Source organism: Eublepharis macularius, chromosome 2 (genome assembly GCF_028583425.1).
Source record: "Eublepharis macularius isolate TG4126 chromosome 2, MPM_Emac_v1.0, whole genome shotgun sequence".
Taxonomy (NCBI): domain Eukaryota; kingdom Metazoa; phylum Chordata; class Lepidosauria; order Squamata; family Eublepharidae; genus Eublepharis; species Eublepharis macularius.
Window position 1 is genome coordinate 194,895,792 of NC_072791.1, and position 20,828 is coordinate 194,916,619.

At 43.1% G+C, this 20,828-nt stretch overlaps 1 protein-coding gene across 7 annotated transcripts in view; it reads right to left on the reverse strand.

The window, feature by feature from the left end:
- LOC129323716 (sodium channel protein type 3 subunit alpha) overlaps window positions 1-20,828 on the reverse strand; it is an 85,690-nt gene that overhangs the window by 46,271 nt on the left and 18,591 nt on the right. For 4 of the 7 annotated variants that reach the window (XM_054970327.1, XM_054970325.1, XM_054970329.1 and 1 more), the window contains 5 exons: window positions 16,703-17,053; window positions 9,267-9,399; window positions 6,373-6,611; window positions 2,020-2,193; window positions 845-1,201 (listed from right to left, as the gene is read on the reverse strand). In XM_054970327.1, coding sequence (XP_054826302.1) covers window positions 845-1,201; window positions 2,020-2,193; window positions 6,373-6,611; window positions 9,267-9,399; window positions 16,703-17,053 — 1,254 coding nt within the window. The remainder of the gene's footprint in view (window positions 1-844; window positions 1,202-2,019; window positions 2,194-6,372; window positions 6,612-9,266; window positions 9,400-16,702; window positions 17,054-20,828) is intronic. The other 3 variants (XM_054970331.1, XM_054970332.1, XM_054970330.1) reach the window with 2 other exon arrangements.

Genomic DNA, 20,828 nt, shown 5'->3' on the forward strand with positions numbered 1-20,828 from the left:
CTTTATAAACCTCTTTCATGTCTCCCTTGGCCACCTTTTTTTCTAAACTGAAAAGTGCCAGACTCTTTAGCTTTTCCCGAGTGACGGAAGTTGCAGCATAGCTTAATATTATCACAAATAGCCTCAAGAGATACTATCTATTACATGTGAGTGTTTCTTCATCCCTTATCAGAGGTGAGTGTACCTCACTTGTGCTCATTCGTGTTCTCCTTGCTCCCATTCTTGTTTAGAAAGTAAACTACTACTTAAACCCTTTAGATCTAATAAAGGTAGTAGGTTCATGAGGAACAGTGACGGGTCAAATGTTATCCTTCCATCTGTGGATAGCAAATTGGGGATAAGATAGCAACAAGGAGTGAGTACTCGATCCCTTTGATCAATGATCATATGAACAGAGTCCAAAGTAGCAGCTCTGACTGTTTTTTCCCTTTTTTTCTCAAGGCCCAAATCACTTCCATCTTCCTCAATGGGCAAATCCACACGCCCTTGGCGCGTCCTGGCGTTGCGCTAAATGTTTGCTAAACACTCGGAAGTATAGCGCCTTTCTAGCGCGATTTCTGAAATCGCGCTAGAAAGATGCTATACTTCCGGGTGTTTAGCAAACATTTAGCGCAACGCCGGGACACACCAAGGGCGTGTGGATTTGCCCAATTAACTAATTTATCGTTCCAAGAATTGAACAGGCAAAAGCCTTACACATTAAATTGTACAGTGTGTAATAATGATTCCAAGTCAAACTTTAGCCAACTATTTTTCCACTTCATAATATTTCAAACACATTCAGTAGACATTGTAATAGTAAAAACTGTAATTTATCTTTTTTTCAAAAAGACTGATTACATACCACTAAATTTCCAATCACCATGACCAACATGAAAACAATAAGGCACATGGCTTGGCCCGCGACTTCCATACAGTCCCACATGGTTTCTATCCATTCCCCACAAAGTACTCGGAATACGATCAAGAAAGAGTGGAAAAAGTCATGCATGTGCCAGCGCGGAAGTATACAATCTGTGGCAATTTTGCAGACACATTCTCTATAGCTTTTACCAAACAGTTGCATGCCAACAACTGCAAAGATGAAGACAATGATGGCCAGCACCAAGGTCAAATTGCCGAGAGCGCCAACTGAGTTGCCAATAATTTTGATCAGCATATTTAGCGTCGGCCATGATTTCGCTAACTTGAAAACTCGGAGCTGAAAAACAATAGCAAGGATACATTATTCAAAACTTATCAATGCGTATTGCATTTTTATTTAGAAAATTAAAACAATACAAATTGTACAGATTACAGGTACTTTGGTACAATCAGTGAAATGTATAATATAAGGCAAGACAAAGCAATTAATGAGTGTAAAATCTGGAAGTGTATTTTTATTACATAAATATATTGGGAGCAAAATTCACATATTACAATTCACAGCAGAATGGGGGGGCATCAGGCTACATCTAATAGGAGTCAAACATGGATCTGTTTTTTTAAAAAATACTATCTGTGATGCAGACTAGAAGCATCAATCTCGGAAACATTATAGACTTATTATTTCTCAGCAAATATTGATTAAAATCCAGCAATGAAAACGTTTGCACTTAACTTCATACACAGAAGTTGCTAAGTATGTTATACCAAATATACAACCCTACCCCTGAAATATTTTCTCAGATTGCTTGTTTTATTATACAGCAATGCTGAGCACATGCATTATTTGCTCAGGTCTGTTTTTTTAAAAAATTGTAAAATCATCTCCACAATGGTTCTTATGAATGAATTTGTGCTGTGTGCATAGTCCACATGAGGTACTGTTCATTTAGAATCCTACAGTGAAATTCTAAAAAAAGTTACTCTAGTCTAATTCCACTAATTTCAATGGGCTTAGACTGAAGTAATTCTTAGGATTGCACTGTTTATGTGTTAGATATTTTTTGTAAAATCTGAAAAACAAAAACATGAAATCAGTTTTAAAAATTGTACTACTAATTCTGTGAAAACGTATGTTATTAGTAGTATATTTACCAGTCTGAAGGATCTTAGGACAGATAACCCTTCCACATTTGCCAGACCCAGCTCCATTAAACTAAGGCTGACAATAATGCCATCAAAAATATTCCAGCCTTCTTGGAAATAATAATAAGGATCCATGGCTATTATCTTAAGGACCATTTCAGCAGTGAAGATGCCAGTGAAGACCTACACACAAATTTAATTAATTTGAAATTAATCTCTGAAATCAAAAAAATCCAACAGAATTTTAAGAACCCAGTTAAAGGTCTCCCATATCTCTCAAGATAGATCCGTTTCTTAAAGGCAAAATATAGACAGGATACAGGAAAACAGTATGCTCTAAGGAATAATATGTAGGCTTTTAAACTTGCAGTCATTGTCAGAAGTGAGTGCAGAGGTCCCGAATCTTTTTGAGCCTGTGAACATCTTTTGAATTCTGACACAAAATGGCTGCCACAACTTACCTTCAGTCACACAATGAAGATTTTCGAGCTGTGGTGGCTACGGCCAAAGCAACATTTTAAAAAATATGCACAACCAATCAAGTCTCCAGTGGATCGTCAGAAGCCTGGATGGATAAAAGTTCCACCTGGTCCCACCCTAGGGTTGCCAGGTCCCCTTACTCTCAGGGAGGGAGGGGGACCCTACACTTACCTTCCTGTTGGTCCCGGTATGCTCTTTGCATGTGCACAGCCCCACGTCAGCACAATGACATCACTTCCAGGAAGTGGCATCATCGCACAAGGCTGGAGAGTACACACACGCTAAGTATGTGAGCGCTCTCAGGGCAGCATGACGTTGTCGTGCTGGTCCTGGGAGCGTGCCCAGGAGGCCCATTCCCCGCCTTTCTCTCTGCCAACCAGGTAAGCAGTGACAAAGGGCAGAGAGTGGGAGCAGAAGATTCCCCACCCCTACTATGGGAATGGGATCCCTATCAGACCCACCTTCTAAGAACATTCGACAGCTGCCAGCAGAAGTGTTGGCAGGCACCATGGTGCCCATGGGCAATATGCTGGTGAGCCCTGGGTAAGTGCATTGTTACCTTTTAACTCTGTAATTCTAAAAAAAGGGGTATCATTAGTTTTGGTTTTTAAGGGGCTCATTATTTTAATGTGGTAATTTTAGGGATGTCCTTTTTACCATGTCTGCCATACTATGGCACTATTCTTCTTCATCAAGGCACATAATGGCACACAACTCCTTTAACATTCTGACATTTTTGAAAAATGGTTGCAGATATTTTCAGATAATTTAGCATATGTTTTCCACCTTCATGTATATCACCTTAACAGTTTTTTCATGAACTTTAATTTCTGAAGAGATGTTCTTTTTTTAATGTTGAAATAATTTATCTTTCCTTGGGTTAAAAATATACTTAATTTGATATGACTAATTTTAAATGTAGAAATGAATCATTGCTTTTATTATAATTTCCCTCTGACTAAAAAAAAAAAGCATTCCTGTTGCTAGATCATAATCAATTCTGAAGCAACAAAATATGTCAGAAAAATAGCATAGTACCTTTCTTTGAGAGGAATCCAACAAAATGAGGTTAACAGATTAAGAGGGTAAAAGACCTGAAGTCTTAAATTAGCACCAGCAGGGAGGACATTATGAACCTGCACTCACTCCTAATTAAAGCTAATATAGTATGAAGACTGCTTCATACTTTATACTGTGCAAACAATAATATATTCTCCAGTGATCCACAGGAAGCTGCAGCCAGTCTCTGCATGTGTGCCTGTTTTACAAACATATTTTAATAAAACAAGAAATTGGAAACAAAAATATTGCAGTTTGAAGATTTTCCATAAAATATACTGATTCCGCACATGTTGGATAATGCACTTTCAATGCGCTTTATCAATCATTTGAGGTGGATTTTTTGTTCCGCCCACAAAAAAATCCGTTCCAAATTATCTATAAAGAGTATTGGAAGTGCATTATCCAATGTGTGCGGAATCACTCTGTCTAAAAGCACAATGGGTTGGTAGAAAAAGAGCTGGAGGAACTCATTAGCATGACTCATTAGCATGACTCATTAGCATATGCCCCGCCCCTTGACATCACCAGAAATGTCATTGGCATCACTAATTTGCATATGCCACACCCCTTGACGTCACCTATCCTGGCTGTTTTGGACCGAATCCTGGCCATTCAGAGCCAAAATTGGGCCCAAAATGGTCAGGATTGGGCTGCTGCTGAGCAGGAGAGTGATCCACCACCCGTCAGAGGCCCGATCCAAGCCGTTTGGCCCCAATCCAGGACGAAACAGGCCCCAAACGGCTGAGAGTCAGGTGGGTGGGGCCATCTGACATGTGACCTCTTTGGGGAACTGTCGGAACTGCGTTCCTGCGCGTTCCCCCTCGAAATGAGCCCTGTATCTGTTGATACTAATTATAGTATTTCTAATCTACTAAAAGACATATTATTCTCTTATTCCTTTTTTCCTTAATCCTTTCCAAGGCTGTTCTATTCTGGGTCTGCAGGCACGTTAAGCAGAGAGACCAGGCCAGCTCTGTCTACAGCCTACAAAAACATCCTCCATGATTTTTTAGTCAAACAATTGTTCCCATATATTCCTGGCTATATCCATGACAATATTAAAAGCTGACATACAACCCATGGGCTCTAAACATATGAAGAGGCTCCACAAGGAAGATTCCTGCTATGGAAGGCAGGATGCCACAGCACCTTCATTAGATAACATAGTGGAATGGAATCTATTTTATGACAGTAACTTTATATTGCAGTAAATTTATAATCAATATTTAAAAATAAAAAGTATGTATGCACACATAGATTATGAGAGAACTCCTTAATACTTTTGAATATTTTCTACATTATTAGAGTGCCAATATTTTGTTGCCAAACCAGGGCATTTTTTCTGGGAAAAGAGGTGGTGGAACTCAAGCTTGCACAATGACATCACTTTGGGTCAGCTGGAACAAGGGAGGAGTTTTTTAAAGTTTAAATTGCCCTAGGCAAAAATGGTCACATGGCCGGTGCCCCCGCCCCCTGATCTCCAGACAGAGGGGAGTTTAGATTGTCGTCTGCACCGTTCGGCGGTGCAGAGGGCAATCTAAACTCCCCTCTGTCTGGAGATCAGGGGGCGGGCCACCGGCCATGTGACCATTTTTAAGAGGTGCCGGAGCTCGGTTCCACTGCGTTCCTGCTGGGAAAAAAGCCCTGTGCCAAACAATATTGTTTTTTAAAAAATCAGAAATATTATATTCTCAAGTCAATTTAAGGGAAGAGCATTCAGAGGTACTGAGATGGCAACGCTACCTAACATTAGAAATACTTCTGTACAAAATGCACTGGAACAAAGATAGCGTTAATAAATCAGCTTCTGTCTATTTATATAGGCTAATCCTTAGAGTTGTTGCAGGTGATCTCTATAAAGTAGATTATTTACTTTTAAGATTCTGTAATATTTTCACATAATATTATGTAATCTCATTTCAACTAAAAATGTGAGTCTACGTAAGCAAAGATACCAACACAAAAAAGAATTGTCTATGTAAAAACTTGTATAATTGTTTTCAAGCATACTGTACTCAAGCATACCTAGCAAAGCTGTTACTGACAGCTTTGCTATGGGCGACCCACTGACAGAATGCTATCAATTAGTTTTATATGGTAGTTTTCCGCGCAATGACGCGCGACGTTTCAGAATGGGGAGGGCCGTCTGGAATCGGCCTAGGATATGCTGCCTCCTGCATTGTCCTTAGCTCCCACTGCAATCCATTACTAAGGGTTCCCATCACCTAGCATGGGTCAAAAGAAACCAACTGCTTGAGAATCACCACACTGGTCAGAAGAACTATTGTAATTTTTATATTCAAGAGAGAAGGTGTTCACTCTGAGAAATATTTTAATGTATTATTTCCAGTACCAGCTTTAAGCATTTATTAATATATCTCCAATATGAGCCTTCCTAGTCCTTGAGCTCCTCCTGAGTGTGCTATCTTTAGAATTAGGCTCGAAGTATAATATATCTCCAATATGAGCCTTCCTAGTCCTTGAGCTCCTCATGAGTGTGCTATCTTTAGGCTCAAAGTAGTTTGTAATTATGCCACATTTAGTAATTATGCCACAGTTATTGATCACAACAGGAAGGCCCAGTGTTTCTCCTTGCTGATTAGTTTTATATGGTAGTAAAAGTCTTCTTGGTTACATAGAACATGGGACAGCAATGTCCCTGTATGTTGTGGAATGGTCTGCCACCGATAGTATATTGGCTACTACTCTTTATGGTTTTAAACATTAAAATTCAATGAAATTTTGTACCATAGACTGAATTAAAAGGATGAATTATATTTTAAAAATAAGTAAATAAATTATTACTTGCTGCATACATACCAAGTTTCCAACCAAAAGTACATGGTTGAAATAGGGAGTCATCGGATAATGCTCCATGGCCATAAATAGTGTATTTAAAACGATGCAGATAGTAATAGCAAGATCAACAAATGGATCCATCACTATTAAATTCACAATGTGTTTTACTTTTAACCAAGGAGGCCAGCAGTCCCAGATTAAGAAAGTATTTGCAAATCTATACCAACACGGTGGACATTTCTGTCTGGATTCTTCAAGTTCTGTAGGAAAAGAAAAGATTTGAGAGGCAATAACTTTGAAACTCCAGATCAAAAATATTATCAATATTTTGCAACAGTATGGAGAAATATGTGTCATACAAACGCTTAATTTTTTAAATTAAATATATGTCCATAATTACAGCTCTCTTCACTCTTATGCCTGATTATCAGAAACTGGTTGCTGCTAAACATGGCTTCTGATGTGTAAGTTCAATGTAGCTCAATCAGGTGAGATGAATTCATACCCTTGAGGAGAAGTGAGGCAACACACAATTGTACAAGAGGCTCCAGATTTCTTAACACAGTCCTGCTTGTTTTCAAAGGTATCTGATGAAGAGAGCTTTGACTCTCGAAAACTTATACCATGGAAATCTTGTTGGTCTTTAAAGTGCATTTGATTAATAACTAGGTTGTATTCATTGGACCATAGGCCTAGAACCATGCAATCAGGAGTCCTGCTTTTCACAGTTTCTGATAGCACAAAGAGATTCCTGTACACATTCCTTTCTGTACCCTGTGCATAGTTTCCAATCAATGTATGCAGGTTATGGGTGGAACTTGTCAACATGCTCCTACTCCTCCCTTCCACCCATACACATATCCTTGTGTGATCAGGAACCATGAAAAAGCAGGATTCCGGATTGCATGGACAGAGCTGTACTCAGTGAATCTTTGGTTCAATGAACATGCATAGATTGAGGAATTGACTTGCTGCCACAATTCTGCACTGCTCTCCTTCCATGCATTCATTGTACATGCTTGAGAAAGGACTAATATCTTTTCTCAACTGAGAAAAGATACTTTTATTTTCCACTTTAAAGGCAAAAGCATCAGTTCCCAGTCATTATCACACAGGTATATTTCTTTCAAACATGCCACTGACTTACATCCTACCACTCTGCTTAGCAAAGTTTGAAGCCACCAGTGTAAGGAACCTTCTTTCAGCAGAAGTGGCTCAGCCTCCAGCAGAAGAGCCACTTTCACTGGAGAAGTTTTCTTAAGTTGCAGGAAGGCTTCCAACTTTGTTGAGTGGACCGTAGGATATACATCATGGCGGTGTAATGGTTAGAGCATCAAATACCCATGCAGCGACCTGGAGCCAGTCACTATCCCTCAATCAGCTTAACTGACTTCACACGGTTGTTTTGAGAATAAAATACAAGAAGGGGGAAACAATGTGCCCTATACACTAAGCTCCTTAGAGAAATGTCAGGATAAAAATTAGATAAAACCCACCCACAACACTTTTAAACCTGTCTGAAGGCTGTCATTATGTGTCATTTGCATGGGACACTTGCGTTAAAATTTATGTTGACCAAGCTTCCAGATGTTGCCAGACCCTACCATTGTAAGCATGAACCCTCTGCAAGTAGACTGAACATCTGCAGAAATGGAGAGTGGGCACAAGCAGCACTCTGGCCTCAACCCTCCACCTCTGCATGATCACTGGCTTGTGAGCGTGGGGTCTATGTGCAGAGGCAGTGTCTATGCATATTCCCCCTTCCTGTGATCAGGGCAGGGAGGAAGCATATCAATGGTCACTACCTCCACTCTTAGGCACCAGGCACACAAGCCGGTGATCATGGGGAGGTGGGGAAAGTGTCCTCATACTCGCACTCCCTCTGCGTGTTCAGTTACCAAGTGGAAGGGTCGTGTGTAAAAGGCTACTGATATCACCAAAGCATTGCTTGATGTCAGCACAGAATTTGACATTAAAAATAAAAATAACTTTCCCCCCGATTTATACACTTATGTGCACGTGATGCAAGGAACAGGAGCTAATCACGGCTCTTTGTGGTACATACACAAAACCAGTTTGGTGTAGTGGTTAAAAGCACGGGACTCTAATCTGGAGAACCTGGTTTGATTCCCCACTCCTCCGCTTGAAGCCAGCTGGGTGACCTTCGGTGAGTCACAGCGCTCTGGAGCTCTCTCAGCCCCACCCACCTCACAGGGTGATTGTTGTTGTGGGGATAATAATGACACACTCTGTAAACCGCTCTGAGTGGGTGTTAAGTTGTCCTGAAGGGCGGTATATAAATCTAATGTTGTTATTATTATTATACATGTGGTTAAGAAAAAGAAGAAGCATGGTTTCTCCTCTACGAACTCTGCTAAAACTTCCACTAATTTTGTGACTCATAATCATAAAGCAGCCAGAAATGCCACCATTAGAGACTTTGTGGAGATCCGCTAGAAAAAAAAATGCAAAAAGAACTTAATACAACAACAGTATTTGAAGATACCATAAGAATGAGGCGGGGACACACACACATAGAATAATAGGTTGGATTCCACCAAATTTTCAAACTCCTCCAATTCACTTACAAACTCATACAACTTTTGTCGGTGCAGGTTCCACGATCTCCAGCACAGCCCTTTTGACGGTCAACGGGTACCCCCCTCCTCCCTTTTTCACCTATAGGAAAGCTGGCTGGATCCAATCCATTTTGTGCAAGTTCTGAAGGTGGTGGCTTCCCTATTTCCTACAGCAGCCTCCTGCTCCAGCTCTAACTCCTTATACTTGAAGAGGGCGAGCCTCATTGGAAGGAGTACAATTCTACCCAGAATTCTTACATCTCAGTAAACAAAGCAAAACGCCTTAGGACAGAATTTCGCATAACAGGAGGTGAAGCAAGGTACATTATGTCCTACCTTCCATCGTGTTTGTGAGTATGCTGGCAATACTCATCGCTCTTTGTCTTGCTGCAGATTCTTCCATTAGTTCAAGAGAAATCTGGTAAGAGCTTAATCTCCTCTTCCTTATTTCTGTTTCAGTAGTGGTACCCTGCGAATACAATAGTGGTTAAAAATGCCTAAAACTTACCATAAGCTACAAGATCTATCTTACTGGTAGTTTTTTCATTGGTGGGTTAGTTTTTACTAAGCATTTGTTAATTTCATCGGTGATGAATTAATGCTTTTGAAAGCCCTCTGAATTTTTGTTTGTTTAAAAGACCATTTCAGTCGGAGAGCTGCTGTTCAAAATACAGAAGTCCAAATCTTCCTTGGATACACAACCCTCTTGTTTGCAAGATTCTTCAGATCTCCACTAATGTATGTTGAACAAAAATAATACTAGAAATACAATGATTTCTACTTAGAGAAGGACCCTCCAAGAGGATATCGAGTCATTTCACACACTCTGGTTTTCACAGACAGTATATCCCACGGGGAGCTGCAGCTAAGAAGAGCTTCCTAGTATATCTGTATGAAATTTGTAATTATAGGGTTGGATCCCAATGATAATTTCTAGGAATGTGCACTAGCACCAAAATCCAGATTTAGAATTAAGACCCTTCAGATTTGTAATTTGGAAAATCCAGAATTTTCTAATATCTGAAACTTCCCTAAAGTCAATAGGAAAAGTCATTTTCCACTTTTAAAAAAGTGCAAAAAGGCAAGCCATTTTTACAAGGTTGCCCGTAATCCTCTGACCCTCTCTATGCCTATGCGCCAACCTCTAAAATGCGCAAAGAGTTGCCACAGAAGCATTGGGCACGGCACAGTAGAGGACAGCTGGTGTTGGGGCAGCACTGGCAGGCAGGCCAACAGTGGTAAGTAGGTGGGAACTACCCAACTGCACTGGGCACAGCACAACTGAATGAAGGAGCACAGTCCTGGCATACCAGCTGGAAGAAGAGGAGGGACAGCAGGAAGAGGCAACAGAATGAAGCATTGTATACTTGTTCTGTAGGCTGGAATGTGCCATTCTCTTACTCAAGGGGCATCTCAGGGAAACCCAGCAAGGACATCAAAGCTCTTGCAGCCTTCCCCATGTTTCAACTTCCTCTACCATACCCATGTTTCATACTGCTAGCAGTCTCCCCCATAAAAACAACAGCACCTGATTCTGCTACAGTAGAACACAGACACACACACGCACACACACCAGGAAAGAAAAGCACACAAAGTCTATTATCTAAATCTATCTGTCTCACAAACCTTACCCTTATGCCTGATATACTCCCAAAAGGGCTCAAACTTAATGTGAAATTTCCCTATTAATCTATAATGTAATTAATCTGTTTTATTCCTAATATAATCTGAGGGTAATCAAATGTAGAATGGGACACAGGTAAGACCATTTCAGCACACAGAGCAAATAGTCAGGGGGCTGCAGGAGAATTATATACACAGCTATACCCATCTTTTGAGTTGGAAGGAACCTGGGCTCTGTGCCTGCTGCAGGATTTTGTAAATGCAGACAGGCATCACTCACAAGCTTTGTTCTCACCGCACTTCCCCCCTCCCTTGGCAAGACCATGGCAACACCAATCAGAGGGCACTCTCTGCCCCCATCCCCTTGGTGCCGGGCTGTCTGGGGAATGTTTTGGTTTCTTTTCTCAAGAAGCCAGGCCAAGTTGTCCGTCTAACACGAAGCTGAAGTTGGTTCCCAGTTCCTTATTGGCAGAGCCAGTTCCCAGTTGTATTGTCGAAGGCTTTCACGGCCGGAGAACGATGGTTGTTGTGGGTTTTCCGGGCTGTATTGCCATGGTCTTGGCATTGTAGCGAAACGTCAGGAACTACAATGCCAAGACCACAGCAATACAGCCCGGAAAACCCACAACCACCACCAGTTCCCAGTTTCTTGTTTGCAGAGCAAAACACAAATATTGGGGGAAGTTGAAAAGCCCTGTACCCCAAAATAAAGACTGTAGGAGCACATATAATACACGTCCATATTCAGCGGACTCTCTCCTCTAAGTGGACATATACTGGATTCTCCTACAAAGCCCAGTCCTTGAGTTAATAGCTTCAAAGTAGGGGAAGGGATACAAGCCCTCTGTACCCCCAAACAATCTTGCATGGCCCCATATCACACAGTCCTGCACTCACTAGACTGTTCCCTACAACCAGACAGGTGCTGGTGCCCATCCAAACACTGGTTCTGGAGCTAGGACCTCCTGTTTGGGCTGCCTCCCAGAAGCCGGTGTTGGGAACAGACAATATATTTTTGATCACTAGTATGGGTTTTCTTTCTGCTATCACCTGCTTTGGGTTAACTTCTAGAAAGGTGTCAGGGGCTGTAAACTTTGACAAAATGGCACAGAACCCCTCGTCTGAACCTGCTTTGATCCAGAGTCCAGGGGGAATGATCTCTGTTGTGTAGTGACAACTGGTACTTGTGGGAAACCTGCAGCCCCTCCCTGGAGGTTGGAAAGCCTGCAAGAGTGTCTATCTGGCCCAAAGTCACCTGGCAAGCTTCCATGGCTCAGTGAGGATTTGAACCCCTGTCCCAGATCCTACAACAAGACATAGACTGGAAGCGATGGAAAGACTGGTCCTGGAGCGAGGAGCTCTTATTTGGGCAGTCTCGCACAAGCCTGTTTTGGGAAGAGAGGTGTAACTAACCAGAGTCCAAAGAAAATAAATGTAAGAATGAAAGTCACCCTTGTCTGATTCCTGGTGTCTAGATGTTAAAAGTGGTTTGCTGGCAATTAACAGCCCCAAACAACCATTTTCCCACTGACATGTGAATTAATGGACTCTGGATCAAAGCAGGTTCAGATGAGGGGTTCTGCACCATTTGGTAAAAGTTTGCAGCCCCTGACACCTTTCTAGAAGTTAACCCGAAGCAGGTAATAGCAGAAAGAAAACCCATACTAGTAGTCATCAAAAATATGATATTAAGGCTGAATACGGAAGTGAATTATATGTGCTCCCACCGTCTTTATTTTGGGGTACAGGGCTTTTCAACTTCCCCCAAAATTTGTGTTTTGCTCTACAAATAAGAAACCGGGAACTGGCTCCGCCAATAAGGAACTGGGAACTGAGAACCAACTTGTGAATTGGGAACCAACTTCAGTTTCGTCTGACTAACAGATCCAGAGGAGTTAGCCGTGTTAGTCTGTAGTAGCAAAATCAAAAAGAGTCCAGTAGCACCTTTAAGACTAACCAATTTTATTGTAGCATAAGCTTTCGAGAATCACGTTCTCTTCGTCAGATGCATGGAGGGCAGAAGGAAACTGGCCAAATATAGAGGAGGAGAGGGGGGAAGGGGGGAAGGAGGAGAGGGGGGATGTAAACAACTCCTTTGATATGGAGATGCAGACAGCTCCTTTTGGTGTGGGGATCAGTTTGCTTGTGTAAAGATGCATCTGGCGGGGAGGACTGTGGTTATCAAGGGCTTGTGCTGCGGTGCTGCTGGACTCTTTTTGATTTTGCCACTACAGACTAACACGGCAAACTCTTTTGAATCTTTACACAAGCAAACTGATCCCCACACCAAAAGGAGCTGTCTGCATCTCCATATCAAAGGAGTTGTTTACATCCCCCCTCTCCTCCTTCCCCCCTTCCCCCACTCTCCTCCTCTATATTTGGCCAGTTTCCTTCTGCCCTCCATGCATCTGACGAAGAGAACGTGATTCTCGAAAGCTTATGCTACAATAAAATTTGTTAGTCTTAAAGGTGCTACTGGACTCTTTTTGGTCTGACTAACAGGTTTCACTTTCCTCCTCTTGAAAGCAGCCTAGCTTGCTTTCTATAGGAGTCAATGGGACTCCAAATATTAGGAATTATTACGAGTATCCAGAACTGTAACTTTTGGATTTGGAATTATTCGTAACTATTCCAAATATAGCATAATTTGGCATTTCTAAGTATTTCCAAACCCAAACTGCACATCCTTAATAATTTCCGGTAACAGAAGGTTCTTTTGTTAGTGGAAAGGGACATCCCTGCCCTCTCCCTCCCTTCACAGCCAACTGGCCTTCTCTAAATTCTGCTCCTGAAGAAGAGGAAGTAGCAGAATGAGCCAATCAGACATGTATATATAGGGCTGCCAAGCCCCCAGTGGGGGCAGGACACCCCCACCTGCCCTCCCATAGCTTACTGGCTTTCAGAACAAGGGCAGTAGGAAAAAATGCAGCGTTGTGTGCAGTATCCTGTCACCTAGAGTTGCCAGCTCAAGGTTAGGAAATTTCTGGAGATTTGGGGGGGGGGGTGGAGCCTGGAGAGGGTGGGATTTGGGAAAGGGGTGGACCCTAGCATGGTATATTACCATAGAGTCCTCCCTCCAAAGTTGTAATTCCAGGAGATCTCCAGCCACCACCTGGAGGCTGGCAACCCTACCAGTGTCACCAGAAAAGAAACAGAAGCAATGTAGGGCAGCTCTAGGAATCGCAGGAAACCAGAGTTTCCTGCAATTCCTACAGCTGTTTTGCTTCCTTTTTTTTTTTTAACCGGAAGTGACAAGACACCACAGCCGGAGTCACAGCCCCCCTCACACCATATCCCTGCTCACAGTTGCCAGTCACTGGGTCTATAGCAAGAAGGGGGAAATTGGTGAAAATAATTTCCCCTTCTTCATTAGCAGAAATTATGATCAGGATCCAATCCACATTTGTTGCAGTCGTATTTTATAGTTTGTATGCATTCTTTTAAACACTTTAAGAGTCCTCCTAAAAACGTAACTACAAAGTGAATCTTAATATCCCTAGGAACACAAGAAAACAAAGCCCAAATGAAGCTACTTGGGTGGAGCCAGAATGTTAAATAACAAAGTCAAAATACCATAAAAATAGAATAGACAGAAATAGATCAAAAGGAAGTAAGGGCAAGGAACAAAGAACGAATGGAAAGGTCTCAAAAAGGTCTTTGGCACTAAATTGTAAGGTTTGCCACTGAGACCCGAAACAGACGTGACAAGTTACCTAAGTTCAACCTGGGTTTCCTTACCTCAAGGTTTGACGGGAAATGTAGGTGTCCTTGCAGGTGCATCGCTGCATTTCTCCTTCCCCTGCTTGCGTGGCCCGGAGCTACATAGTCCCGCGTGCTCTGCCTCCCCCCCGTCGCACTGAGCGTCGCTTCATCTCCCCCCCCCGCCTGGCCCAGCCCCCACAGAGCAACACCGGGCTGCTCCGGGAGAGCGGGAGGAAAGGCTCCTGGAACATGCTGCATCTCCCCCTCACTCACCCAGCTCCCACCAGAAGTCGTGCAGCCCAGAAATGCAGGGACTGGGCCAGACGAGGGGAGGGGGGGAGATGAAGTGACGCTCAGTGCGACGGGGCGGGGGAGGCAGAGCACGTGGGGCTATGTAGCTCCGGGCCACGCAAGCCTCCACTTCAGCACAGCCGCGTTCTCGGTGACATTAGATGACCAGGCGGTTTAATGCCGTGGCCTTTTCGCGCTACGCTGCGCTCCTTCACTCCGGTTGCAAGGGGCTCTGTTTGCCCAGTTGTTCTTCGATCACCCCTTTGCCTGCTTCGACTTTTCTCTCCCCCTCCCTCTCCCCTTTGCAAGAGAGCTGCATTCTTTTGCATTGCACCCAGCCAAAAAAAAGAGAGAGAGTTGGGGAGGGGGGCGAAGAGGACTTACTGATGAGGCCTTAAAGCAGAAGAATGCAAATTAACCTTCAGGCAGAAGGTTAATTAGGCAGAGCACATGGGGGCTATGTAGCTCTGGGCCACGCAAGCCTCCCCCCCCCATCACACTGAGCGTCACTTCATCTCCCCCCCTCCCCTCGTCTGGCCCAGTCCCCGCAGTTCTGGGCTGCGCGGCTTCTGGTGGGAGCTGGGCGAGTGAGGGGGAGATGCAGCATGCTCCAGGAGCCTTTCCTCCTGCTCTCCTGGAGCAGCCCGGTGTCGCTCTGTGGGGGCTGGGCCAGGTGAGGGGGGGGAGATGAAGCGATGCTCAGTGCGATGGGGGGGAGGGAGGCAGAGCACGTGGGGCTATGTAGCTCCGGGCCATGCAAGCAGGGGAAGGAGAAATGCAGCGATGCACCTGCAAGGACGCCTATATTTCCCGTCAAACCTTGAGGTAAGGAAACCCAGGTTGAACTTAGGTAACTTGTCACGTCTGTTTCGGCTCTGAGTTCAGTCACTTTGGTTAAACTTATTGGGTGTTAATAAAATTCAGAAATAAAATTGTCTGTTTAATACTTAAAACCACTTGAGAAGCATATGTGGAGGCTAAATTAAGTGAGCTATACATACACAAATAAAAGATGAACTGCAGCACAATTCTATGCATGTTTATTCATTAGTGACACTGTATTCAATTGGACTTAATCCCAGGTAAGCAATGTAGGCTTCATTGAGCAACTCTGTTCAAAAGATGGATAGGATAAGAGAGAAGCACAACACTGTGCTCTTCTGCTCAAACTTGTTCTCCACAAGTTTGGGCCAAGAGAGAAAATTGTTTGGCTGTACACAACATGGTCAGATCCTGTCTAACATTCCAGTGGGCAACTGGACGTCTGCCCACAGATTGTGGTTTTCTTGCCTCTTCCCTCCTTCAGCAGCCCAAAATGCCCCCTGAAATCCTGGAGAGGAGCAGTTTCAAGTAGGTGGCCATGTTGGTCTGCAGTAGAACAGCAGGATTTGAATCCAGTGGCATCTTAGAGACCAACAAGATTTTCAGGGTATATATTTTCGAGAATCAGAGCTCTCTTCTTCAGATATCTGAAGAAGAAAGTTCTGACTCTCGAAAATGTATACCCCGAAAAACTTGTTCATCTCTCAAGTGTCACTGGACTCAAATCCTGGAAGGAGCAGGATTTTAGCAAACACTCGGGGCTGCCACAAGAGGGGGGAGGCAAAAAAAAAAATTGCTCTGCAGGCAGAAGTGCTTGCGCCTGTGGAAATGATAGAGAGCCAGTTTATAATGGTTAGAATATTGGACAAGGATATAGGAGACTCAAGTACAAATCTCCACTCCCGCCATGGAAGCTCATTGGGTGACCTTGGGCCAGTCACACACTTTTAGCCTAACCTACCTCTTGTTACGAGGTAGGCTTTGAGTCACCAGGTGGGGTATAAGTGAAGTAAATAAATAAAATAGTTCTGGATCCAAGCCAGCAAGTGCACTTTCAGAAGGTTTGACCATTGAAATACTGTAGTTTGTACACGCTCCTACAGCTTGTTCTTTCCTCTTACTATTTATCTTACTATTTCATATACTACACCAAGCACCCTTCAAAAATTATAATACAAGCAGGACTCTTAAAGGCAGGTAGAGACTTGAGATTTCAACCCACATACAAAAAACATTATAAAGAGAGGGACAGTCACAAAAATCAGAGATTCGATTGTATAAATCATAATAATCATGCCAGAACATGTGATTTGTGAAAGAGGGCCATTTATCACCTCTGGTAGAAACTGTCCAGTGGGAGAAGTGAGCGCAGGAGGTCCTCCCACTAAGGAAACCACCCCATTGCAATCCACAGTGCTGTGCATCTTCCCGTTTGATGGAAGTGGTGGAATCATCCTTGACGACAAACTCGCCTGACTGGCATTACTGTTGCGGCGTTCACTGTTGTGTCTGTTCGGCACAAACAGAGAATCTCTTCTGCTTTCGTTGTCCTCAAGGGTGCTGTGCTCATCGTCAGCAAAGTCATTCTCTGATCCTATATCCTTTGCTCTTCCTCTGAAGCTGAAAATACTTGCTCTGCTGCTGCGTCTTGGAGAAAACAGGGAACCTCGAAGGCTCAACAAAGACTGGGTAGAGAGGGGAAAACAAGAACAGTTAGCATTCATTTTTTAAACAAAAGCCAATACTATTTATTTTTATTTTTATTTCATTACATTTCTATTCCGCCCTCCCTGTGAACAGGCTCAGGGTGGATCACATTAGTTAAAATATAATCACAGTACAGCAAAGATTTACAAAGTCATAAAAGCATGTTAAAATCACAATGTACATATAATTAGTTAAAAAGATATCAAGAGAGCAGCAACCACAATATAACTTAACTTGTCTTCACTCAATAGGACAAAATTCTAAAACAGAATGGTGGTAACACATCTGGTGGGGGGGGGGGTGATTTAAGAATTCATCGACTCCCTCTTCCCATATAGCTGACGGAGTCCAGGCCCGGCCTCAACCATACGCCTGGCGGAACATCTCTGTCTTACAGGCCCGGTGGAAGGACAACAGATCCTGCTGGGCTCTGGTTTCAAAAGACAGAGTTCCACCAGGCTGGAGCCTAATTTCTCTGTTGCTTCCAATGAAGGTGCCAGTGTCCAATCATATCAATGTATTCATTTAGCAGTGCGCCATCCTAAACAGGGTTGCAACATTTTAATCCCACTGACTTCAGTGGACTTAGAAGGGTGCAACTCTGCTTAAGAGAGATCTGCAACATAATCTCTCTTGCTTGCCAATGTTTAGGAGGACCTGATGCAAGCCTGATGCAATATCAGAATTGGGTTTACAAGTCTCAGTATACAATGTTGGTTCAGTTTGTCAACCCAGACTCTGTCTGGAAGTACCTTTTCATGAAAACGTTTTGTATCTTTACGGTATTCCACTGGGAAAAAAGGAAGGGTATAAATATTATTAGGAGGGAAGGCAGCATGGTACAGCCTGATCTCATCAGATTTTGAAAGCTAAGCAGGGTCAGTACTTGGATAGGTGACTACCAAGGAAGACTCTGCAGAGGAAGGCAATGGCAAACCACCTCTGCTTCTCACTTGACTTGACAACCCTATTCTAAGGCTGCCATAAGTTGACTGCAACAGCACACAGATACATACACACACATAAATATCATTATGCTACAAACGTCATACTCTTGTTTTTGAGAGAGAATCTCACAACTCAGAATGACTCCTTTTCTTATCCTTCACACAAGACAACACCTTGGAAAAGAATCACACTTTTGCAAAATATCCCTCAGCCACCTAGCCATAAACATGACCATCCTACAGTACCCTCAGGGGAACACTTCAAACATATGGGGATGCTTCCTAGGGCAAGAGGAAGGCAAAGAACCTGACCAGCCGCTGCAGCTACCGGGCACATGCCCAATGGCTAGATACGTTTAACAAAAGTTGTATCATTAATCTGGCACTTATTAATCACGCTGTCTCATCAATTAATGCTATCACCAACATTCAGTCTCCGGAGACCTAAAGATGGTGCCGTTGCTGTTGAGAAAAAGAGGTAAAAAATCAATTTGCGCTGGTAGTCCTTCTATTCTTGCACTACCAAGAAACTCCTTAATGGAATCTTTTGCTCACTTTCTGCATATTTCATTAGTAGCGCTCATGAATAAGTAAAGCCATCACCAGTGCTGGAGAAAACAACCCTTAAGTTTTACTTACTTCTGCTTTGGGGGCTGCTTTCAGATCAAGATACTTTAAACCTGCAATACTCAATCTCTAGACTATCCTGACTGGATTTTCTGTTGGTTCAAAAGGATTCTCTAAATTACATGGCTTGAATGAATGAATTTATTTGCGGTCAGAGACCATTACAATAGCAATACATCCTTAGCAATCAATAGAATAGTTAAATCCAGCGTAAAAATATAAAGAATTATATGGCTTTAAGATCAAGCTTTACAACCTTATCATTTTATATACTAAAGACATATTTTATTTATTTATTTTATTAGGTTAGATTTTTAGTCCGCCCTCCCTGCCAGGTGGGCTCAGGGCAGAGTACAACATTTCAATTTACATAAATAACAGTTAAAAACAGATAAAACAGTAAACAAATAACATTAAAACAACTTTATACAATACAGCTTCTCTTCAGATGGCGATGACAAAATACTGCTTTTCAAGCCCTGGCTCATATGTGGGGTGGTGGACAGATCTTTAGTGTGGCCAGTGGGGGCCCAATCTAGCCTCCTCCATATCCCTGGCGGAACATCTCTGTCTTACAGGCCCATGTAACTCAATAATAACACACTAATGTTCTAAGCACGCTATGTAGTAATTTATTTAGTGAAGTTATAAGATGTTATAAGATTGCTCAAGGCAGCTCACGATACCATCACAATTAAGATGGTCAGAACAGTAAAAACAATATGGTGAAATAAAACAACAACACCTAACATTCCTAGACTGAAAAACTATCTGAGTTTAGCATTCATAAAAGCATTAAAAAGCCACAGCAGTATGAAACAATCCTAAGAGCAAGGCCGTTTCCAGACGGCCCCCCGCCTCGCGAAACGTCGCGCGTCGTCGCGCGTCGTCGCGCAGAAAACGCGAAATATCGCGTTTTCTCGCGCGAGTTTTGCGCGACGTCGCGCAAAACTCGCGCGAGAAAACGCGATATTTCGCGTTTTCTGCGTGACGACGCGCGACGACGCGCGACGTTTCGCGAGGCGGGGGGCCGTCTGGAAACGGCCCTAGTCATAAAGCATCACTGAGGCCATAAAATGCTGAAACAAATGGTATAAGAATTTAATAAAAAATCTAGGTTATCAAGAATGTTTTAGCCTGGCACCTAAAAGGCAGCAGGATAAGTGCCAGGAAAGCCTTGAGGGGGAGGCCATCCTAAAGCCCTGTCTCTGATTGCTAGGCACCCCATCTTTGAGATCCTGCTGGCTTTAAAGATGAAGCACCAACACGTAGCAGTCACAAGTTGTGTCCAGAAACAAATAAGCAGCCAGTGCAGACCTTTAGCACAGGGGAGATACCATCCCAACAGCATCTTGGACTAACTGAAGCCTCCAGACAGGTTTCAGAAGCGGGCAGCCCTCTATAAAACACATAACATTGATCTAACCTGGATGTGATCAGAAAATGAATCAAGACTTTCAAGGAAAAGTTCCAGCTGGCGTATCAGTCAATAATGGTAAGATGCGTTATGCTCTTTGAAGTAGACCTAAGCCTCCAACCGTAGGCCAGGATTTAGCATCAGCATCCTTCAAGCAACAAACCTGCTGGTTCAAAGGGACAGCAACCTGATCCACGACACGCTTCATCCTGGACCAATAGGACCTAAAGCTTGTCTGGATTAGGTTTCAGTTTATTATTATTAAAAGTCAGTTTATTAGCTCGAGGAATGGACCTGGGATGCAAGAAACCTCTCAACCCGATATGCAGTGGGCATGCTCCCCACGGGCAAAATGATGTCACTTCTGGAAGTGACATCATTGTGTCCAGCGGCAGGCATGCTCCCACACTTCACAGGGGCCAAAATCATACCTGCCAGAGACCAGCAAGGTAAGTGCAAGGTCTCCCCTTGCTGCCCTCCGCTTGGAGGGTAAGGGGACTTGGCAACCCTACCTGAACTACAGATTTTCAATGGACATAGCTTTTCTAATATTCTGCCTGTCTTTTAGATTTTTTTCTGCTGTACTTCAAAGACATGCAGAAACTATTGTCTCTGATTTCACTAAACATGCCATATCTGGAGAAGGTCGTTGGTACAGGACTTTAGCAACTGTATGCCTGGGCTCCTTCCAAGGGGCCAGGGTCAAAAGCCGTGCTGCTTCCACCATAATAAATAATTCAATTCAATTCAAGGAGCATCAAG